The sequence below is a fragment of the Euleptes europaea genome, chromosome 4 (assembly GCF_029931775.1).
Source record: "Euleptes europaea isolate rEulEur1 chromosome 4, rEulEur1.hap1, whole genome shotgun sequence".
Lineage (NCBI taxonomy): Eukaryota > Metazoa > Chordata > Lepidosauria > Squamata > Sphaerodactylidae > Euleptes > Euleptes europaea.
The window spans coordinates 3,709,061-3,733,529 of record NC_079315.1 but is presented as its reverse complement, the minus strand read 5'-3'; the positions used below and the strand labels follow the sequence as shown (position 1 = coordinate 3,733,529).

General features: G+C 47.4%; 1 protein-coding gene across 1 annotated transcript in view; it reads left to right on the top strand.

Moving 5' to 3' along the window:
- Positions 1-24,469, top strand: part of ZSWIM8 (zinc finger SWIM-type containing 8) — a 55,180-nt gene that overhangs the window by 3,874 nt on the left and 26,837 nt on the right. Inside the window, exons 2-7 of the mRNA XM_056848273.1 lie at positions 6,909-7,062; positions 13,415-13,509; positions 14,127-14,299; positions 19,968-20,075; positions 21,010-21,091; positions 22,377-22,497. Of these exons, the coding sequence (XP_056704251.1) occupies positions 6,909-7,062; positions 13,415-13,509; positions 14,127-14,299; positions 19,968-20,075; positions 21,010-21,091; positions 22,377-22,497 (733 nt within the window). The remainder of the gene's footprint in view (positions 1-6,908; positions 7,063-13,414; positions 13,510-14,126; positions 14,300-19,967; positions 20,076-21,009; positions 21,092-22,376; positions 22,498-24,469) is intronic.

The following is a 24,469-nucleotide window of genomic DNA, read 5'->3' as shown; positions in this document are numbered from 1 at the left end:
TGGCATAAATATGGATTATCTACTTAATCATTCACAACCTTGAGAGAGACATTGGACTGAGTGAGGGAATGATTAAAGGTCATGGGTGAGATTTAGGAATGAGGAAGATCTGAATCCTGGTCTTACTGATGTATGTGGGTGCAGAGCGCATAGGCTCTCTCACACAGGTATGTTTTTAGCACATTGTTTAAAAGCTGAAGGAAAGTACTTTGCATGCTCTAAAACATAATAAACTTTTATTTCTACCCTGCCCTCCTCCGGGCTCGGGTTGGCTGCCATCATAATTAATATACAACCCACATCAGTTACAAAATTTAAAATTTAAAACATTAAACCATTCTGACAGGCTGAAAATTAAATTTTCTTCAAATTCTCTCTTTGGCGCCCAGTTGGGTCCCAATAGGGAGAAGTGTTATTATGGTGATTGTAAGTTGATTTGGTGCCTTATCTCATATCTCAGGGGGGCAATGGCCAGACTAGCAATTGAGGCACATAGGTCAGTAAAGAAGACAAAGAAGAGAAGAAGAGTTGGTTTTTATATGCCGACTTTCTCTACCACTTAAGGAAGAATCATACTGGTTTACAATCACCTTCCCTTCCCCTCCCCACAACAGACACCCTGTGAGGTAGGTGGGGCTGAGAGAGTTTGGAGAGAGCTGTGACTAGCCCAAGGTTACCCTGCTGGCTTCATGTGCGGGAGCGGGGAATCAAACCTGGTTCTCCAGATTGGAGTCTACCGCTAATGTGGAGGAGTGGGGAATCAAACCCGGTTCACCAGATCAGAATCCACTGCTCCAAACTACTGCTCTTAACCGCTACACCACGCTGGCTGGAAAAGAGGGCAAGATCGAACGGAGCCCAGCCAGGTAATAAGGGGAAAGGGAACATAAGCTTGAGCTAAATTCTGCCAGGAGCTTCTTATGTGCACCTATATGGGGAAACCTATGTTTTGATTCTGTATTGTGTGAAGGGCATTACAGAGAGTGTGCAAAAATCATTTAAGGCTTCTGTTAAACTCGTGGAGGACCTGAACCCGAATCCCCCAGGATCGTAGAATTGACTCGAGATTCTGCAGTGGGGGTAGGATGGGGGGCTCTTTGTGTGGTTCCCCCAGCTCTGGGAGAAAAAAAAGAACTCGAAACTGCGGCCTTTCCAGAGGAACCTAACATCCCCCCACACACTGTTTAATGAATAGTGGCTCAGGTCCAGAACGATATTTTAACTTCCTTTGTTTCTCAGCATGGCATTTCATGCGGTCACAAACGAGGATGAGGAATGAGGTGGGAAGTGAGCTGCGGAGCCTGAATGGAATCTGATCCAGTCTTTGGGAATATTTGGTGCTGGGTAGCAAAACGTACCAGTGGTAAAGTAAAGCAGAAGCGGTATCATTGCTGGATCCGTCACAGTTCCTTTTTGGTCCGTGTCCTGCCGTTTCCACGATTCAGAGTCGGTTGTCCGGATAGTACGACAGCCTCCCCCAAAATTACAAAAAAGCTTTAAAAATTGCATAGCTTTTCTCTTTGATTAGCTGTTGGATGTGGTTACCACACTTTCAAACCTGACCTCGGGATGTGTTGAAAAAGGACTACGCTAAAGTGGGCGCAGGATCCACCTTAGGACCAAGAAATCTAGGATCCAGTTGTTTGTGTGAATATGCTGATCTCTGTATACTCTAAGCATTTGAGGTGCCGAACCTGTTGCCCAGACCAGATGGGAAGGTCTCTCTTTTTAGAGGGCATGAATTCAGCATGTCTCTTTTGCATTGATATGCAATACAGTTGATAATGAATCAGGGCACAGATTCCTTTGCAAATAAAGACTGGAGACAGAAGTGAACATTTTACTTAAAAGCATAATTGGAAAAGTAAGTTGATTTTTCATCATTACACATTTGGTCGTAGCACAAAGGTTCAGCAGGTATTCTGGGTTTAGCTTTGTGTTTTGGCTAAATGAGGGAAAGGGGCCTGTATAAAGATTCTTCCTGGTTAAATATGTTGTGTCAAACGCTATCAGATTGAAATGGTTGAGATGCCATTGTTTTTGTCGGTTTGCGAACATCTTATGAAGTCGTTGTATCAGCCTGATCTGGACTCTGATCTGGAGAACCGGGTTTGATCCCCCAGTCCTCCACATGAGCAGCGGATGCTAATCTGGTGAACTGGGTTTGAATTCCCACTCCTCCACACGAAGCCAGCTGGGTGACCTTGGGCTAGTCACAGCTCTCTCAGCCCCGCCTACCTCACAGGGTATCTGTTGTGGGGAGGGGAAGGGAAAGTGCTTGTAAGCCGGTTTGATTTGTCCTTAAGTGCCAGAGAAAGTCAGCATATAAATACCAACTCTTCTTCTTATTTCACGATGAATAATCCTTATTTCATGATGAATAACCTTTGGACTATAATGTATCTTAAATAGAATCGAACCTGGTTCTCCATATTAGTGTCAGCCGTTCTTAACCACTACACCACGTTAGCGGTCCTGGGTGAAGGGAGAGGGGAGAGTTATTCCAACATTGGTCTTGTCCTTGGTTGGGCTTCGGTAACCAGCTATTGTTTCTAGTCGACAGGAGTGGCGTGTGTCCTCACTTTCTGAAAATGTGCGTGCCCCTTCTTTTTCCACTTTCCAGCAAGCAGATTTACTGGGATGGTGCGTGTTTGTTGAAAACCTCCTCCAATCCAATGGTGGTAAAAAAAAATGCCCGTTTCCTGTGCTAGATGCCATTTGGTGCCGCTTTGTAAGAATTCCCTACCCTCCTTCTGCCCCCAGCATCTTTTTAAAAATAAGTTACTTCTTGGCCGGAGCATGCAGGAGGTTTTCCCTGCTGGGTTGCTAGAATTAAATTTCCGGTAGTCAGTGATTTCCTGCTGTCTAAGTTTGTGGACCCTTGCAAAGGAAAACTCTCAAAAGAATAACAGGAGAAAACGAGATTGGTAAATTTAATCTGCGTGTGTCTAAAATGCGTTGGGCATGCCTGAATAACAGGTTCTTGCAGCCTCGCTGACTTCATTTATAGCAACCGGCCCCTCACTGGTTACGTAGGAGTTAAGAGAACATCCAACGAATGAATTCTTTCTTTGATAAGGTGCTTCCTGTACACTTTTTTGTTGTTGTAAAAAGACAGGATATAAATTGTCTTAAATATTGTTGCTAAAACAATGAAATGTGTATGTGAAATTGATTGGCTGGTGGGAAAAATGAATGGGAGTTGGGATTAAGAATGTAAGAACGTAAGCAAAACCCTGCTGGATCAGACCAGTGAGGATCCATCTAGTCCAGCATCCCGTCTCACACAGCGGCCAACCAGTTCCTCTGGAGGTCCAACAAAAGGGCATAGAGGCCGAGGCTTCCAGAAGAACATCAGAAGAGCCCTGCTGGATCAGACCAATGAGGGTCCATCTAGTCCAGCGCAAGAACATAAGAAGAGCCCTGCTGGATCAGGCTAGTGGCCCATCTAGTCCAGCATCCCGTCTCACACAGTGGCCAACCAGTTCCTCTGGAGGTCCAACAACAGGGCATAGAGGGCGAGGCCTCCAGAAGAACATCAGAAGAGCCCTGCTGGATCAGACCAATGAGGGTCCATCTAGTCCAGCACAAGAACATAAGAAGAGCCCTGCTGGATCAGGCTAGTGGCCCATCTAGTCCAGCATCCCGTCTCACACAGTGGCCAACCAGTTCCTCTGGAGGTCCAACAACAGGGCATAGAGGGCGAGGCCTCCAGAAGAACATCAGAAGAGCCCTGCTGGATCAGACCAATGAGGGTCCATCTAGTCCAGCACAAGAACATAAGAAGAGCCCTGCTGGATCAGGCCAGTGGCCCATCTAGTCCAGCATCCCGTCTCACACAGTGGCCAACCAGTTCATCTGGAGGTCCCACAAGAGGGCATAAAGGATTACCAGAATGTCCAGTGCCATATTATGTCGCTTTTCTGCTCTAGCGTGGAATTGCAGAATACACACAATGCACCCACAAGAGAGGTGTTTTCTCACATCTTCTTAGTGGTATGGGCATAGCTTCCTGGCCATGGTTCCTTCCCAAATATCCTTGGACATGTCCTGCCGAAGTTTGTTCTCATCCAGCCTTCTAGAGGTCATGGCATGGAAGGGCGGGGAGCTTCGTTTTGTCTCGTGTTCTCTTTTCAGTTGTAATACAGGATCTCCTGGCAGCTGTCCCATTAGTCCCAGGTATTCGAGGGGCCGCCCTGTCTTTCAGTCAGGCAGAGGAGGTTTGGGGCTTCTGCATGAGCTTAAATCACTGGACTTTAAAAGAAGCACTAGGTGGTCCACGCTTACTGTGTGATAATCATGGTAATACCCAATTCCAATCTCTACACTTCCCAGGAGCTTGGGATAGGCAAGAACAGAAGAAGAAGAGTTGGTTTTTATATGCTGACTTTCTCTACCACTTAAGGAAGACTCAAACCGGCTGACAATCACCTTCCCTTCCCCTCCCCACAACAGACACCCTGGGGTTCCGGTTCCGGTCGGGGGAAGGAAGAAGCACGCCTCAGATAAGCTCCCAATTTTTAAGCCATTCATTCTAAATCACTCTAATGAAATTGTAATGACTGGGTTATTTTAAATTTTTAATTGGAGTCTTGCTTTGCAACTGAACCTGGAAAGAACAACTTTATCTTTCTAGTAACTGTGGGGAGTTACCTGGAGCTTCTTAAAAACAATTAAGCTGCCAAAAAGCTCTGTCTGAGATAAGGCTGAGATAAAGACGCTATACTGCACTGCAACTCCCAGCACAGTCCTATGAGCTAAACTTATTTTACTTTGGCCGACCTAAAGATGGGGAATAAAAAGAATAAAAAGAAACGGCTGCGAGAACAGCAGGAGACAAGTCCCCCCCAGAATATCTAAGCAACTATGCATAACAGACTTCCTATCTACCCAGGCCTGTGATTCCTTAGACTTAGGTCCAATTCTTGTCCCGGAAAAAATTGTTACCTCAAATTCTGAGATGACAAGCAAGTCTGGAAAAAAACCAACATACACCCTGTGAGGTGGGTGGGGCTGAGAGAGCTGTGACTAGCCCAAGGTCACCCAGCTGGCTTCATGTGTAGGAGCGGGGAATCAAACCCAGTTCACCAGATTAGCCTCCCCTGCTCATGTGGAGGAATGGGAATCAAACCCGGTTCTCCAGATCAGAGTCCAGCACTTCCAAACCACTGCTGTTAACCACTACACTGGCTCTCAGTTTAATTACTGCATGCCTCCTGCTTTCTTCTGGGGCCATGGTGCAGAGAATGAGCTTTGTGCTCTGGGCCTGGCTTCACTAGTTTAAAGCAAGGTAGATAAAAAAATCTGTGCTTTAAAAAAAATTAAAAATTGATTTTTAAACTTTAAATTAGATTTTTTAAACATTTAAATAGGATTAAAAAATAAAATAAAATGCTTTTTTGGGGAAAAATCTATCTAAAGATAGTTTTCTATTTAAGATACATTATAGTCCAAAGGTTATTCATCATGATGAATAAGTTTACTTTTTAAGTATTTGCATGAATATACAGCCTCATACTAATGTTTAAACTTTTGGGGGTTAACGAATTCCATTAATCCATTCACAATGTCATGCCCTTCCAGAGGTTGGTGTAAGACTATTTTGGGCAGTTTTTCTGTCTAGAAGATATTATCACAGATGCTTGGTTTTGCAGTTCTCAAAACTGTGAATTTGTGTCTGCAGGGATGACAGGCCTCTTCTTCACAGCAAAAAATGTTATAAAATATACAGAGTTGAGAAATTGACTTTAATCCCATTGCTCCTTCGCAAAGCTAAGTGTGGAGAGGGAGAAAGCCGTGATTTAAATTCAGTCTTACTGATTAGTGATTTAAAGCGTGATTTAAATTGATTTGATTTAAATCAGATCCACCCTGGTTCAAAGGGATCTCCTCGGAGGGGTTGCTTTCAGTCACAGCAGGCAGTACCGGTGGCTGGAGAAATCAGTAGTCTGGCTTGGCATAAAACAACTTCATATGTAGGAAAGTCGGGGCATCTCCTGTGCATCCGTTGGCAAGTTGTCTTAGCACGGCGAGCTCATTTTTGTGCCAGTTAGGGAGAAAACAGAAAGCATACGGTGGAAACTTAACAGCCAGTTGAATTAAAACCAGCTTTAGAAGAGGATTAGCCGGATTCATCGAGAGCTAGATTCTTGGGCAGAGTATACAGGAGGCTAGCCAGATTCATAGATAGATTCTTGGCCAGAACATATTGGAGGAGCATACATCGATTTATAGGTCCATTAATAGCTTGGGGCTATGGTGAGCAAAAGGAGCCTCCATATTCAGAAGCAGTAAACCTGTGAAAACCCAGTGCTAGGAGGCAACATGGGAGGAAGAAGAAGAGTTGGTTTTTATATGCCGAATTTCTCTACCATTTAAGGAAGAATCAAATTGGCTTCCAATCCCCTTCTCTTCCCCACAACAGACACCCTGTGAGGCAGGTGGGGCTGAGAGAGCTGTGACTAGCCCAAGGTCACCCAGCTGGCTTTGTGTGTAGGAGTGGGGAAACAAATCCAGTTCACCAGCTTAGCCGCCGCTGCTCATGTGGAGGAGAGGGGAATCAAACCCGGTTCTCCAGATCAGAGTCCACCACTCCAAACCACTGCTCTTAACCACCACACCACACTGGCCTTGGCCTCTTTGCCCTGCTTTTTGGCCTTCCAGGACAAATGGTAGGCTGCTCTGCAAAGCAGGATTAGATGGATCACTGGTCTGATCCAGCAGGGCTTTAACTAATGTTCTAAAACATGGCAAAGAGGCCATGAAGATAAAAGCGGTGTGGCTTACCTGTGACTGTTGTTCATTGAGTGGCCAGCAGAGGGCCACTCGTTGCAGGTAAGCAACGCTGTTTTACTTTTCTGCACGATTGCAGTGCGTTTGAGACACTGTTTTGTGCTTGTGTCCTTTAGATGGGCAGGTGATCCCGCTGGTGGAGCTGTCTGCGAAACAGGTGGCGTTTCACATTCCGTTTGAGGTTGTGGAGAAAGTCTACCCGCCCGTGCCTGAACAGCTGCAGCTTCGTATTGCCTTTTGGAGCTTCCCAGAAAACGAGGAGGACATCAGGTGAGTGCTCTATGTCTGGCTGTTCTTGTATGCTCTGGAATCCGCATTTTTTTTAAAGTAAATTTTTATTTCAACTCACAGTTACAAATCCAACATAACATAGGGGGTTACCGCATTATGTAGTCCCAGCGATGTATTAAGAGTTTGAAACTGTTATAAAAAATACTGTTCGCACCTATTTGGCCCCTCTAGCTGTGAAGACGTCTTCCAACCATTTTTTTGCCATGGCATCCAAAAACCCTATAACATTTTCAAACTCTAAATACATTGCTGGGAATACATAATGCAGTAACCCGCATAGCATTGACATAACACATAACATACTGTCAGACCTCAGTACCTTGTCGCGTTTCTTGCATAGGGACTTCACTCCAGACGTAGTCGCGAGTTTAAAGTTTTATTAAGAAAGCCAGAGAGTTCAGCAAGTCATAAAAACTTAAGGCTAGAATGCAGACATGGGGAAATACTGGCACATTTATAGGGTACATACAATGGGGTTGGTTAGTTCAGGGTACAATACAAAAGAACGAGGAGCGGCAGAGTTGTCTTGATAGTTCAGATACAAGGAAACAATACGGAAGTTAACAGCCGGTAACTACCGTATTTTCACTCCATAGGACGCACCTTTCCATAAGACGCACCTAGTTTTTACAGGAGGAAAACAAGAAAAAATCTGCTTTCCAGCTGGGAGGCGGGTGGGCGCACAGAGCGGGCTGGGAGGCAGGCGGGCGCACAGAGCCAGCTCGCGTCGTTCCAGCGCGCCAAGCCGGCTCTGTGTGCCCACCCGCCTCGCCAAGCCGGCTCTGTGCTCCCCCACCCCGCTTCCCAGCTGGGAGGCGGGTGGGCGCACAGAGCCGGCTTGCGTCGTTCCAGCGCGCCAAGCTGGAACGGCCGCCTCCCAGCGCGCCAAGCCGGCTCTGTGCGCACATTCGCGCTATAAGACGCACAGACATTTCCCCTCACTTTTGAGAAGGAAAAAAGTGCGTCTTATGGAGCGAAAAATACGGTTCTTAAGAAAACGCATACAAGAAATTAACGCATGCAATAGATAGATGATCTCCAGGGCTCCCAGGCATTGTTCCGCGGGACCTGGTATCATACTAGCGATTACTCGGGCGGGTCTCCATTGTGGTGCAGATGCCGGGCGGGGGACAGAGTGCAAATGGGGGAGGACGGAGCAAACTAAAACTCCATTTAGTTTATGTGAGGAACCATCTTGTCTTATCCGGGATTGCCAGAAAGCCTTAGCTGACACATACACAACAGTTCCCCTAGGATTTCCATCTCAGGGTTTGGAAATTCCTGGAGATTTGGGGGGGGGGATAGAGATAGGGTTGCCAGGTCAATCTTTGCCACTGGTGGGAGGTTTTTGGGGTGGAGCCTGAGGGCGGGGTTTGGAGAGGGGAGGGACTTCAATGCCATAGAGGCCAATTGCCAAAGCGGCCATTTTCTGCAGGGGAACATAACATATTACCAAGTGTGCCTTGCTTAAACCTAAATTGATAATCTATGCAAATAGTTTTTATTTCTACCATCTATTCAACACTATTTCTTTTTATTTCCAAGTAGTTTGTTTAAGGTTAACTTCTGAACCTATATTTGTTTCTGCAAAAAAATATAAAAGACTTTTTTATTATGCCATGCCTAAATTTCTTATATATCTGTGTTAAGCTATTAATATTATTTCTCTAAGACTTTCACCTGTATATTTTAACCTATGATATTGGTTGATTCATATGAGGTATATATTTCTAACCTTTCTGTTCTCTTAACATACTAAATGTAATTTTACTTGACTCATGATCGTACTTATTTTTGTTACTGCCGTTCAGAAACAAGGAAGGAAGAAAAAAGCAAGCCAATTCTGAACATTACATATTTGCATAATCATAATAAAATTTCCATTTTCTTTGCGATTCTTCCAGTGGCCTTACTCTGGAATCCACTTTCGTGCACCTTAGCAGCAAAAGTCAATCTGGAAGTTTTGGTACCGTTGTGGGTTTTAAAAAAGGTTTTTGAGTGGCGTTTGCCCCCCCCAAAAAACACCTTTTTTTTGCCTGTTGTAATGGCACACTCCTTGATTGGTTCATAAAACATGATTTAACACTTTAGTTTGGTTTTCACTTCAGTAAAAGTACAGCCTTTAGTTCACTTTCAGTTCACTTAGGCTATCGTACTTTGGTCACATTATGAGAAGACAAGAGTCACTGGAAAAGACCATCATGCTAGGAAAAGTGGAGGGCAGCAGGAAAAGAGGAAGACCCAACAAGAGATGGATTTGACTCAATAAAGGAAGCCTCGGCCCTCAGTTTGCAAGACCTGAGCAAGGCTGTCAAAGATAGGACGTTTTGGAGGACATTGATTCATAGGGTCGCTGTGAGTCGGAAGCGACTTGACGGCACTTAACACACACAGAAGTACTTCTGGAATACTGTGAAATTAGTTGTCAAGGCTGTAACTCAAAGTGAAAAGAATGAGGAGAAGAAAAGGGACTGAAGTCCAGTGGGCGGAATGCGGGGGGGTAAGGAATCTTTGTTATAAAATATCGGAGGCGATTGCTTCCACTCGCTCGAGGAACTTCGTCCTGTTCTGGTCTTCTCTGTCCTCTTTCTAATTGGGAGCAACATTTCCTTCCAGTCTCGTTCTGATTCCACACATGTACAATTAATTCAGCATTGCAAATTAGCAGGTGCTTTTGTAACATTTTTGAAACATTGAGGCACTTTAAGGACATAATACCCAGTTTCCACATAGGTTGCATGCAGTTGTCTACGTATACAGCCTTTCCCTACAGAAATGAAAATGCATTGATTTTCAGAAATTACCGTATATACCCATGTATAAGCCGACCCGCGTATAAGCCAAGGTGCCTAATTTCTTCCCAAAAATGGGGAAAAATTAGGCACCCGTGTATAAGCCGAGGGTCACCTTATAACCCCTCCCCCCCCAGCAGGCTTACCTTCACTCCAGGCCCGGCGAAGGCGGTGGCGAAGGAGGCTCCCCCAGGCCGGTCCTGGGCGGGGGGAGCCGGGCGGCCTTCCAGCGGCCGCAGGAGGCTTCCCCAAGCCGGTCCTGGGCGGAGGGAGCCGGGCGTGCCCTACGGCCGCGTGGCCTTCCAGCGGCCACAGGAGGCTTCCGCAGGCCGGTCCTGGGCGGAGGGAGCTGGGCGCGCCCGGCAGCGGCGCGGCCTTCCAGCGGCCACAGGAGGCCCTCACAGGGCGCTCCTGGCCGGGGGAAGCCGCGCCGGCCCAGCGGCGATGGCGGCGGCAAGTTGCCCCCTCCCTCCTCCCTCCCCCTCCTCCCTCCCCCCTCCCTCCCCCCCTCCCTCCTCTACTGTACTGACCCGCGTATAATCCGAGGCCGGCTTTTTCAGCCCTTTTTTTGGGCTGAAAAACTCGGCTTATACGCGAGTATATATGGTATGTCCGTCCTGCAATCATAAGATATTACTGTAGAATGAGCACAAGAATGATAGGCACTGGCATGCTTTGTATGATGAGAACGTAAGAACGGCCACGCTGGATCAGACCAAGGTCCATCAAGTTCAGCAGTCTGGTCACACAGTGGCCAACCAGGTGTCTCTAGGATGTCCACAAACAAGACGACTGCAGCAGCACCATCCTGCCTGTGTTCCACAGCACCTAATAGAATAGGCCTGCTCCTCAGATCCTGGAGAGAATAGGTGTGCATCATGACTAGTAGCCATTTTGACCAGTAGCCATGAATAGCCTTCTCCTCGACAAACATGTCCACTCCCCTCTTAAAGCCCTCCAAGCTGGCAGCCATCACCGCATCCTGGAGCAGGGAGTTCCACAGTTTAACTATGCGTTGTCTGAAGAAATACTTCCTTTTCTCTGTTTTAAATCTCTCACCCTCCAGCTTCAGCAGATGACCCCGCGTTCTAGTATTATGGGAGAGGGAGAAAAACTTCCCCCTGTCCACTCTCTCCACACCATGCATAATTTTATAGACCTCTATCATGTCTCCCCTCAGCCGCCGCCTTTCCAAGCTAAACAGCCCTAAGCGTTTTAAGCGCTCCTCATTCAAGCTCTGCAATATCCCTTTTTTAGGTGTGGTGACCAGAACTGTACACAGTATTCCAAGTGTGGTCTCACCATAGATTTGTACAAGGGCAGTATGATAGCAGCAGTTTTATTCGCTCTTCCTCGTCTAATTATGGCCAGCATGGAATTTGCCTTTTTCACAGCCGCTGCCACAGATTTTCGATGAGATTAAGGTCTGGAGACTGGCTAGGCCACTCCAGGACCTTAATGTGCTTCTTCTTGAGCCACTCCTTTGTTGCCTTGGCTGTGTGTTTTGGGTCATTGTCATGCTGGAATACCCATCCTCGACCCATTTTCAATGCCCTGTCTGAGGGAAGGAGGTGCTCACCCAAGATTTGACGATACATGGTCCCGTCCATCGTCCCTTCGATGCGGTGAAGGTGTCCTGTCCCCTTAGCAGAAAAACACCCCCAAAGCATAATATGTCCCCCTCCATGTTGGACGGTGGAGATGGTGTTCTTGGGGTCATAGGCAGCATTCCTCCTCCTCCAAACACGGCGAGTTGAGTTGATGCCAAAGAGCTAAATTTTGGTCTCATCTGACCACAACACTTTCACCCAGTTCTCCTCTGGGTCATTCAGATGTGCATTGGCAAACTGCAGACGGGCCTGTACATGTGCTGTCTTGAGCAAGGGGACCTTGCGGGCTCTGCAAGATCTCAGTCCTTCACGGCGTAGTGTGTTACCAACTGTTTTCATAGTGACTATGGTCCCAGCTGCCCTGAGATCATTGACAAGGTGACAACCCTAACCCTGTCAACTTCCCTCAGTCTGGGGCTCCATGCAAGATCTCATCTCGTGGAGTTGCAATGATCATGAGAACGGTGATAAAAGCAGCCCAGAACTACACGGGGGGATCTTGGGGTGGTAGCAATAGTCTTGTAGCCCAGTCCAGCCTTGTGCAGGTCTACAATCTTGTCCCTGACATCCTTGGACAGCTCTTTGGTCTTGGTCATGGTGGCTAGTTTGGAATCTGATGGATTGATTGCTTCTGTCGACAGCAAAACCCTAACCCTAATCTGGCTGGTTGATAGGGGATCAAATACTTATTTCACTCATTATAATGCACATCAGTCTCTGACTTTTGTCTTTTGGGTTTCTGAGGTTTTTCCTGTTGTTATTCTGTCTCTCACAGCTACAGTAAACCTACCATTAAAATTATGGACTGGTCATTTCTTTGTCAGAGGACAAACGAGCAAATTTAGCAGGGGATCAAATACTTTTTCCCCTCACTGTACTTATTGACACTTTCAAAAAACTCTAAAATGATGCTCTCTTATGACTGAAAGTGCTCGGCGCTAGGGTACCTAATGAAAAACTGTAACGTTTCGGGTAAATTAACCTGTATTAATTATAAAATGTCACATTAGCCCCTCTTGGATCACTCATCGATCCAGAGTGAATGAGATTCTGTTTCCTGCAAGTACAAATGAACGTTGATATGCTGCTCCAACTACTTTTAGCAAAATCTTCTGAAATTAATATTCTCTAAGTCTTTCGCCTTTTTTTGTCCATAGGATAGCCTTTCGAAGTACTGGTTGTCACTTTACAGAGAACCAAATGTGCAAAATGGTAAACCAGGGAGAGGGGGTGATCCTTCTCATATTTTCTTATAAGGGTTATTTTACATGACCGGGTTTCTTAACCTGTTAAATTAAATAAAAGAATACTCATTGTGCTAGCAGTTCTTTTTTTTTCTTTTTTTTACAATGACATAAACATAAATTTGAAATAGTGAATGGCTTCCCTTAGAGAAGAGGGGTCAAACCTCTGAAAAATCAAAACATGACCGATGCTTAACATAGAACAAGGCATGACATACGGGTATAGATTTCATCATTTTTGTGCTTTTAATTTTGTGTGGTTAAAATAGTTATGCGTGTGCAGAAATTTGGGATCAGTTGCTGCAGCGTAGGATTTGCTGAGGCTGTTGCTATACATTCAAATTTCCTTACCTTTATGGGCCTTATCTTTTTTTTAAAAAAAAAACATGTTCCATTGAGAAATCAAAAATTTAAAACTTTTTTCCTTTCCCCAAAAATCTTAGCAAAAACACCGCTTCCGGGTTTTGTCGTTAAAGGCGTCCGTTTCTTCGGATGAAGCTTTAGATGTGCCCAAACCCCTGTTTCCTAACAGGGGAAATGCAAGAAGGATCGTCAATGTATAAATCACTGCTTGTCAAAGTCCCTGATGGTTCCTAAGCATTCTTAAAAACATTCCGAGGTTTGGTATAGAGTGCCGTATTGCATGTCTCCATTTAAGAATACTTTGCCATCTGACTTCTCCTAGGTTATACTCCTGCTTGGCCAACGGCAGCGCAGATGAGTTCCAGAGGGGAGAGCAACTTTTCCGAATGAGAGCCGTTAAAGATCCGCTGCAGATAGGTATAGTGGTTCAAGCTGACCGGTTTATGTTGCTATTAAATGCTTAAAAGTCTGGGTCAAATAACTGCCTTGAAGTGGGGGCTGGGTTTGTGGTTGGGTGTGCTGGGAAGAGAGGGGGATTCTGGGGGTCTGATTCAGTAGAAGGCAGCTTCATGTATACATATAAGGCGTGCAGAAGGTCCCAGGTTCAATCCTTGGCATCTCCAGTTAAAGGGACCAGGCAAGTAGGTGATGTGAAAGACCTCCGCCTGAGACCCTGGAGAGCCGCTGCCAGTCTGAGTAGACAGTACTGACTTTGATGGACCAAGGGTCTGATTCAGTAGAAGGCAGCTTCATATATACATATAAGGTGTGCGGAAGGTCCCAGGTTCAATCCCCAACATCTCTGGTTAAAGGGACTAGGCAAGTAGGTGATATTAAAGACCTCTGCCTGAGACCCTGGAGAGCCACTGCTGGGCTGAGTAGGCAATACTGACTTTGATGGACCAAGGGTCTGATTCAGAATAATGCAGCTTCATGCGTTCATGTGACTGATCCCGTACTGTTTGCAGCGTAGTTTGTGTGAGTGTGTTAAGCTCTCTGTCCCGCAGAATAACCTCCGGCCTGTTCTCGGACAGGTTTCCACCTGAGCGCCACGGTGGTGCCCCCCCAGATGGTGCCACCGAAAGGAGCCTACAACGTGGCCGTGATGTTTGACAGGTGCCGCATCACCTCCTGCAGCTGCACCTGTGGAGCCGGGGCCAAATGGTGCGCCCACGTCGTCGCTCTCTGCCTCTTCCGGATACACAACGTAGGTCTCCAGTGAGGACTTCTCGCTGCTTCAAGCTTCTGTGTCGTAGGCAGGGCCTGGGAGGGGTCCCGCAAAGCTCTTTGTTCATCTTTTGGTCGTTCTGCTTGTTCTGTTAATGTTCACAGAATCTCACTTAGGCGTTATGTCCTCAGCCCTTTATGTTAAGGGCACGCAGAGCCATCCTTGACTGCCTCAGGCTTAGGCTAGGGAAGGTACACCATGTTTCGCGAGCCTGAATCTCGTTGGTCCTTTTTCACTAGTTCTTGGGAAAGCGGCACAAATCCGTGCTGCGTTTTCTTCTGAGCATGCTGATGCCTCAAAAAAATGGGAGCACTGGAGCCAGTGTGGTGTAGTGGTTAAGAGCAGTGGCTTGGAGCTGTGGACTCTGATCTGGAGAACCGGGTTCGATTCCCCGCTTCTCCACATGAGCAGAGGAGGCTAATCTGGTGAACTGGATTTGTTTCCCCTCTCCTACACATGAAGCCAGCTGGGTGACCTGGGGCTAGTCACAGTTCTGTTAAGAGCTCTCTCAGCACCCACCTACCTCATGTAAGCCCTTGGCCCAATCTGAACCAAAAACCACATCAGAGACAGTCAGGTCCAAAGAAGTTGTTTTTTACTGGTCAAATAGGTTAACAGAGCATAAAGAAAAGGTGACAGCAATAGAGCTTGCTGGCTTGCACTTGGTAATATAAAAGCATGAAAAAACGCAAGAGATTACAAAACACAAACAGCGCTGTGGTTCTCACAGCTTCAAAAGAGTTTAGGTATGCATAACAGTCCTTGAGAGCTGGTCAGTGGGAAAATGAAACCAACTGAGACACAGGCCTGACATTCTGCCCCCCTTAAGGCCCCCCTCCATCTTGCAAGGGGGACGGCTTGTCAGGGTAGGCGGTGTGAAAGGCGTTCACTAAGTGTGGGGCGGATACATCCCGCGCACGCACCCATTTGTCGTAGGCAGGGGGGAAGTGCTTCCAGCGAATTAGCTATTGCAGGGACCCATGCCGTATACGTGAATCCAGGATCTTCGACACTTCAAAATGTTCCTCCCCCCCACCATCACGGGTTGCTCGAGAGGCGGTTCTGGGTGCCATTCCGAGGACGCGATATGAGGCTTGAGGAGACTGACATGGAAGACTGGGTGGATATGTCTCAAGGTTTTAGGGAGAGTCAGTTCCACAGTGACAGGGTTAACGATCCAGGCAATGGGATATGGCCCTATGTATTTGGCACTGAGTTTGTGGCAAGGGCGGGTGGATTGCAGGTTTTTGGTGAAGAGATACACCAAGTCACCAATTTGAAAGTCCTTGCTGGGAGAGCGATGCTTATTGGCTTGAGCTTTATATTTGCACTTGGCTCTGTCTAGGTTTCTCACCAGCCAGGGCCATGTGGTGTGGAGAGCATGTGCCCAAGAGGCTACGTCAGGATCCCCCTCCCCCTTGGATACCTCTACAGGGGCAATAGGACTGAAATTCTGACCATACACAGCATAGAAAGGGCTGAATCCTGTAGATTGATGTACAGCATTATTGTAAGCATATTCTGCAAAAGGCAACAGTTCAACCCAATCATCTTGGTGGTAATTGACACAACAACGTAAATAACATTCCAGTACAGCATTGACACGTTCAGTTTGCCCATCCGTCTGGGGATGATAAGCACTAGATAGACCTGGCTCCACCCCCACCAACTTGAGAAAAGCTTTCCAAAATTTAGCCACGTAACTACTTCCGCGGTCGCAGATTATCTTGCGTGGGAAGGAATGTAGACGGAAAACATGTGACACAAAGAGGCGGGCCAACTTGGGGGCGGAGGGAATACCTGCACACGGAATCAAATGTACCTGTTTGGAAAATAAGTCAGTAACAACCCACAGTACAGTTTTGCCCCCACTAAGGGGGAGATCCGTCATGAAATCCATGGCAATCATCTCCCAGGGTCTGCTGGGAATTTCCAGCGGTTGTAGCAGTCCCGGAGGCTTGCCTTGAGACCGTTTGACCGTGGCACAAATAGGACAGCTGTGAATGAAGGAGTCTACATCAGAACGCATCCCCCCCACCAAAACTGTCTGCGCAACAAGTGAAGGGTTTTCAGGAACCCAAAGTGCCCCGCAGTCTTAGCTCCATGGGCCAACTGCAGGACTTCTCTTCAAAGTATTTTAGGCACATATAATTTCGAGTCTTTGTACCAACAACCACCTTGTTCCAGCAAACCTTGGGGTAGGTTCTGGGCAGTGCGTTCGGCTAAGCATTGAGCACGAAGGGAGTCCAGGAAGGAGTTGGAGAGGATCACCCCTCCTCCCCCCGCAGAAGAGGGTGGATCAGGAGCTGTTGGAGATTGGGGGGGGGGAAACTGGTTGCTGCGGTACGCCGGGTACAGGTGGCGCAAGGGGGCCGGCGAGGGAGCCGGCTGGTTAGTGTTGGATACTCTGTCGGCCACTGTGCGGTTTCCAGGCTGGGGCCGAGTTTGGGACTGGGTCTGCACGGCTAGTACGGGCAGAGCTCCCCTGTGTGCCGGGGTGAATAAAAAGTCTGTCGGCCGATCAATTTTTACTGGGTAGTGAGGCAACCTGGATAGGGCATCAGCAAGCACGTTTTGCTTCCCGGGCACATGTTTAAGAACAAAACGGAATTGAGCAAAGAAGTCCGCCCAACGCTGTTGTTTTGCAGACAGTTTATGGGTCCCCGTGAGGGCAGCTAGATTTTTGTGATCGGTCCAGACTTCAAAGGGGACCCTAGACCCCTCCAGAAATTGCCTCCATAGAGTAAGGGCGTGATGGACGGCTGATGCCTCCTTCTCCCAAATGGGCCAGTTCAGTTGGGCATGCGCAAACTTTTTCGAGAAGTAAGCACAGGGGTGAAGGAGACCGTCCGGTCCTCTCTGTAGAAGAGCCCCCCCATGGCTACATCGGATGCATCGACCTGTACAATAAACATTTGGTTTGGGTCCGGATGCCGTAGTACAGGTTCAGAAGTGAAAAACCGCTTGAGGGTTACAGAGGCAGATTGACATTGATCAGTCCAAAGTATTTTGGCAGTGGGCAACGTAGCAGAAACCCCTTTACCCTTTGTTTTTAGGAGGTCAGTGATTGGCAACGCCACCTGAGCAAAGTTGGGAATGAAACCACGGTAGAAATTAGCAAATCCCAGGAACTGTTGTACTTGTTTGCGGGTGGAGGGAGGAGTCCAGTCAAGTACCGATTGGACTTTAGCAGGGTCCATGCTAAGGCCTCGATGAGAGATAATGTACCCCAAGAAAGTCACTTTTTCCTGGTGGAATTCGCATTTAGACAGCTTTGCATAGAGCTGGTGTTTACGCAGACGTTGCAAAACTTCTCTGACCAGAGCAACATGCTCTTCCATGGTTTTTGAATAAATGAGGATGTCATCCAGATAAACTACCACTCCGCGATAAAGTAAATCATGGAGAATTTCGTTAATGAGTTGCATGAAGACCCCCGGGGCCCCTTTTAACCCAAAAGGCATCACAAGAAATTCATACATTCCAAAACAGCTAGAGAAGGCGGTGAGGGGTTCGTCCCCCTCACGGATACGGACCCGATAATAAGCTTCCACCAACTCTAATTTGGAGAAAACGCGTCCCTCTTGTAATTGTCCTAAAATGTCTGAAATCAACGGTATGGGGTAGGTGTTGGCTTGGGTAACTGCATTAAGCTTTCGGAAGTCAATGCATAAACGTAGGTCACCCTCCTTTTTCCGGACAAAGAACGCAGGGGCTGAGTTGGGGGCATTCGATTGCCGAATGAACCCTCGAGCAAGATTTTTATCCAAAAAAGGTAACACAGCGCGTTCGGAAACGCTCATAGGGTAAATCTTGCTCTTAGTCAGTGTGCAGTCTTTTACCACCTCAATTGCACAGTCTGTGGTATGGTGGGGGGGGCAAAGCATCGCATTCTTTAATATCAAAAATATCCGCAAAGTCTCGGTATACTTCGGGCAAGGGTGTCGGCGATGAGGCATCGGAGGTTAAAGCTGGAGCGGGTGGAGGCACCACCGCGACTTCGAGTCGGTGCTGGTCGCACTTGGGATTGGCAAAGGTAATAGTGTCAGCTTCCCAGTCTATATAGGGACTATGACCTTTGAGCCAATTAATCCCTAGAACAACTTCGAACCGGATGGGGGCTATGGTAAAGTCTATTTGTTCCCAATGAGACCCGATACCCATCGCCACTCCCCGTGTGCGATGATCAACTGCTCCCCCCTTGAAATGGCTCCCATCCATCTGGGCGAATTGGACGGGAGCTGGTAGAGCCTCGGACTTGACTTTTAGGGCTGCAAACGTGGCCTCATTGATTAAAGTGCGGCCGCAGCCGGAGTCTATAAGTGCCTTAACATGTAATTGGGGACCCCCTTTATAGTGTTGTAACACTACATCCACATAAACAGTGTTTTCAACTTCACTCACCATGACAGGAGCTTTGGGTTTAGCAGGAGATTCTGCAGGGGTCTGTGGAGACGCTCCACTCACCACAGACCGTATCCGTTTTTTGACCGGTCAAGAGGGGTTTCCAGGTTTAGACCTGGAGAATTCCATCGATCATCCTCGTCGGAAGAAGGAGAGTTGTCCCCCATTGGGGCACTTGTAATCCGGGACCCTACGGGGTCGCTTGGTGTAGGAAGGTTAGCCGATTCCTCAACGTGAAGTGCAGAGGGTGTGGGTTGTCCCGGCGCTGCGCTGTGGGTGGCCGCGGTGCCTCTGCGTTGAGGTCGTCCTCGAGCTTGAGGTGGTATGCTGGGGCGAGTGGTCTCTGGACGCTGAGGACAAGCCGCTGCAAAGTGGCCCAATTCCCCGCAAACGAGGCAAGCCCCCCTCTGGAATCTTGTTTCGCGATCCAGAGGTGGCCGCGTAGGTTTTCGCAGGCTGGAAAGCGGCGCTTTCGATGGGGGCTTTTGGGTGCTTTTTTCTCTGTTCCGTTGTCGGACCAGGGAAATGGGCTCTCGACCTCCTCAGCTAGCAAAATCCAATCTTCCAGGGTCTCGGGATCACCCGCATATACGACCAGTTCAGAATGTCAGGGTGTAAGACTTCCCTGAAATAATGAATGAGGGTGGCCTCTGGCCAGTCCACAATTTTATTGGCAAGTCTGTGGAATTCATCTGCAAATTCCCGGACTGGAGAGGAGCCCTGTCTGAGTTGTAACAGTTTGATTCTCCTTGAAAGGTAGAGAAAGTCAGCGTATAAAAACCATCTTTTGCTCTTCTAATGGACTTTCCTTCTTTGAGATGCAGCCATGAGGAGAAATGGCTGATTTTAGCTTCACATGACTAGGCAAACACGAAAGGAAGGGTATCTTCCAGAGAACTGCTGTTTTTAGGCTTCTGGTTGGTCCCACAACCCTAATCCAATTGCACTGTTTACTGAATGTCCCATGCGTTAATTGTATTGACTCACTCTGTGTATTCTGCCTTGAGTCCCGGTGAGAAAGCCGGACGATAAATAACGTAAGTAAAATAATATAAATAAATATGTGTGTTCTGGCGGCCGTCTGTAATTTTTTTTGCTGCGATTCTGAGACTGTCTCCTCAGACTTTGCCTGTGTTAAACGAGATCTCTGCTGCCGATGTTCCTTTTTGTGCGAAGTTGTATCCAGTCTTGGGATTAATGGCTGGGCATTATAGCCATGGTCTTGCTTTCCCTCCCTCCCCAGGCGTCTGCCGTGTGCTTGCGAGCCCCCGTTTCAGAATCCTTGTCTCGGCTGCAGAGAGATCAGCTGCAGAAATTTGCCCAGTACTTAATCAGCGAACTCCCCCAGCAGGTAAGTGGAGACAGCGGTGGGGGCCCCCCGCCCTCCCATTACACTTCACTTAGATTATACTGGGGAGCTCTTGGCTGAATAATCCTCCTTCCCGAGAAGCATTTGTGGCACCCTTGAGGATAAGGTGGAAAGTTTTCCCTAGTCCACCCTTTTTTTTGGTGACATTGTACAGCAATGGCCACAGGCTTTACTTACACCCTCCTACACCAGGGGTAGGAGCCCCGTGGCGCAGAGGGGTAAGCTGCAGTACTGCAGTCAAAATCTCTGTTCACGACCTGAGTTCAATCCTGATGGAAGTCATTTTCAGGTAGCCAGCTCAAGGTCGACTCCGCTTTCCATCCTTCCGAGGTCAGTAAAACGAGCACCCAGCTTGATGGGGGTAAAGGGGAGACGGCTGAGGAAGGCACTGGCAGACCGTAAACAAAGTCTGCCGAGTAAACTTCCTGATGTGACATCACCCCATGGGTCAGTAATGATCTGGCGTTTGCACAGAGGACTACCTTTACCTTACACCAGGGGTGTCAAACATAAGGTCCACAGGCCGGATCCGGCCCCTTGAGAGCTTTTATCCAGCCTGCGAGCCAGCCAAGGCAGGCAGCCCCCCCCCCCACACTCAATCTGGGCTGGCGAGGCATGGCCCAGCCCGACCAGGTGACATTTATGTCATATCCGGCTCTCGTAACAAGTTGAGTTTGACCCCCCTGCCCTACACTCAATATCAAATTGGTATGCTCTTGGGTGATTTGCTCTTTAGCAAGATGTGGGTATATGGGCCTGGTGGAAATTCGGCGGACGAAAGTTTGGAAGTAACCCCTTTCACCATCAGATTTTCGTTAACAGGAAAGGCAAATGGTTAACGGTTTTTCTTTTATTTTTTGGGAGGCGGATTTATTGTTTTTTTTAAAAAGCATTTGTTTCCCCCCTTCATGCTTAGATACTGCCTACTGCTCAGCGTCTGCTGGATGAACTGCTGTCCTCTCAGACAACCGCCATCAACACGGTCTGTGGAGCCCCAGGTAATCGTGGAAGGTTTTCTTTTTAGTTTAGTCTAAACCAGCGGTTCCCAAAGTGGGCAGTACCACCCCCTGGGGGGGTGGGATCACGTAGGGGGGGCACTAAGAGGCAAGAGGACAGCAGAGGGGGCGCTAGAGGTGTTCAACTATGTTGTTCACTAATTTGCAACAGATCAAGCTATGGCACCATGCTGGCAAATCGGGTGGAAACTATCAGAATTTTTTTTCCAGACTTTGAAGAGCTGGTACCGCTGGATCAAGTTCATCGGTTCTGTTGAATAGATTTCAACTAAAAAGTTTTAATTTGATTTTGAATAGATGTGCAATTGATTGTTACTCTTTTGAAATTTTATTGTTATTATCTTCTTTAGTGGGTCAGGCAACCCCCTGTTTTGAATAATGCTTTTTATAGGGGGACACTGGGGTTGAGTTTGTAGGACCAATGGGGCGGTGGCCCGAAAAGTATGGGAATCACTGGTCTAAACGATAGCTCTCAAAAGACACCAAGCCAGCCTTGCCGTTGGGATTCCGTGTAGAGCCAAGTGTTGTGTAGCGGGGTCAGAGTGGCTGTCTAGGTCAGGATCTGGGCAGATCCAGGTGCGAATCCCCACTCCGCCACAAAAGGTTGCAGGCTGACTTTGGCCCAGTCCCGCGCTCTCAGCCTCGCCCACCTCACAGTGTTGTTGTGAAGATAAAAGGCAGGAGAGGAGAATTATGTGAGCAGCTTCTGGTTCCCACTGGGACAAATGAAGGAAATAAATGAATTCTGGGCTATTCTGCCCTGTCATTTGTAAGGGGAGGGGAATATGAAAGCAGCACCAGGAAATTTATTGTATGTGGCCGTTGGCTGTCACAAATAGCTAAAACATAGTAATACAATAGTAATACAGCAATATAAATAAAACAAATCAGCGATTAAAATATTATAACAGATACCAAAATGTAAAAATCTACTAACTCACTTTTTTAAACTTAATAACTCCTTCAGAAACCTTAGATCTTATTTTATTTGATGCTAGGGCAAACAAAGAAACCCTATGTGTTACATAGATGAAAGCAAGATCTTGTATTCACAAGACTGGCGAGGAAGGAAGAGTTGATTTTACTGAGGGCTTCTTTAGTTTGATGTCATCATATGGTATCGGCAGGGTTTCCCCCTCCCCCTGAAAAATGTTGTTTGAGAGAACAGCTTCATTCCTGAAATGAAGCGAAGCCTTCTCGTGTCCTGTACAACTCTTCAAGTCCTTCCTGCTCTGGGCAAAACGTGACTTTTCCCCTTTCTTTTAAGATCCCACCGCTGGCCCCTCGGCCTCCGATCAAAGCACCTGGTACTTGGATGAATCGACATTAAGTGACAACATAAAGAAAACCCTGCACAAATTTTGTGGTCCTTCTCCTGTTGTCTTTAGGTAAATCCTCTCTCCTTTCCCCCTTAACACCTCGTTTAGACATCTGCTGAGTCAAATACAGGGCCTACCGGCTACACACTGTGGGGCTCCCCTTGTGCTTGGCAGCCTGCTAGGGATGAGCTGCCCTAGGTGGCTCTTGGGCTGGGTTTGGACTTGGGGTGGGGGCATCAGGCGGCATGTTTTATTTATGGGCAAAGTTGGTGGTTCTGCGGCTGCTCTTCTAGGCTGTTGCTGAGCTAGCGCTCGCATTCCTGTTTAAATTACGAGAGGATAGGTACCAGCTCTTCCTTGGCTCCATCATCAACCAAAAGGGAGACTGCAGCTAAGAAACCAGAAGGAGATTGAGACTGGGAAAGGCAGCCATGAAGGAGCTAGAAAAGATTCTGAAGTGTAAGGATGTGTCACTGGCCACCAAGGTCAAGTTAATTCATGCCATCGTATCCCTTGTTACTATGTATGGGTGAGAAAGCTGGACATTGAAGAAAGCTGATGGGAAGAAAGTAGATTCCTTTGAAATGTGGTGTTGGAAGAGAGTGTTACGGATTCCGTGGACTGCCAAAAAATCAAACCAGTCCAGTGGGTTATAGATCAAATCAAGCCTGAACTGACCCTTGAAGCCAAAATGACTAAACTGAGGCTGTCATACTTTGGTCACATAATGAAAAGACAAGAGTCACTGGAAAAGACAGTCATGCTGGGAAAAGTGGAGGGCAGCAGGAAAAGAGGAAGACCCAACAAGAAATGGATTCACTCAATCAAGGAAGCCACAGCCCTCAATTTGTGAGATCTGAGCAAGGCTGTCAAAGATAGGACATTTTGGAGGACTTTGATTCACAGGGTCGCAATGAGTGGAAAGTGACTTGGCGGCACTTCACACACATACACACAGAGACGGCACTTCTCTCTCTCTCTCACACACACACAGGTACCAGCTGGATATTAGGTAAAAAATTTTTACAGTAAGAGTTGTTGGAAAGTGGAATCAGTGGACATGACAGAAGTCTATAAAATTATGCATGGTATGGAGAGAGTGGACAGGGAGAAGCTTTTCTCCCTTTCTCATAGTACTAGAATGCGGGGTCATCTGCTGAAGCTGGAAGGTGAGAGATTCAAAACAGAGAAAAGGAAGTATTTCTGCACACAATGCATAGGTAGATTGTGAAACTCCCTGCCCCAGGATTTGGTGATGGCTGCCAACTTGGAAGGCTTGAAGAGGGGTGTGGACATGTTCATGGAGGAGAGGGCTATACATGGCTATTAGTAAAAATGGATACTAGTCATGATGTATACCTAGTCTCTCCAGGATCAGAGGAGCATGCCTATTATATTAGGTGCTTTGGAACACAGGCAGGATGCTGCTGCAGTCGTCATGTTTGTGGGCTTCCTAGAGGCATCTGGTTGTCCACTGTGTGAACAGACTGCTGGACTTGATGGACCTTGGTCTGATCCAGCAGGGCCTTATGTTCTTATGGATACTAGTCATGCATAGCTATTTTCTCCAGGATCAGAGGAGCAGGCCTATTATATTAGGTACTTTGGAACACAGGCAGGATAAATGCTGCTGCAGTCGTCTTGCTTGTGGGCTTCGTAGAGGCCCCTGGTTGGCCACTGTGTGAACAGACTGCTGGACTTGATGGGCCTTGGTCTGATCTAGTAGGGTTTTCCTTATGTTCTTATGTACCTAGGGAGGTGGTGAGCATCCCTGACAAGTGCTTGTCCAGCCTCTGCTTAAAGACTGCCAGTGATGGGGAGCTCACCACCTCCCCTAGGTACATAAGAAAGGCCCTGCTGGATCAGACCCAGGCCCATCAAGTCCAGCAGTCTGTCCACACAGTGGCCAACCAGGGGCCTCTAGGAAGCCCGCGAGCAAGATGAATGTCAAATGTATGGCCTGCAGGCCGGATCCGGCCCCTTGAGAGCTCGAATTCCTCGTCTAAGTCTATCAGTTCAGCAATGGTGGCTGCTCTACTCC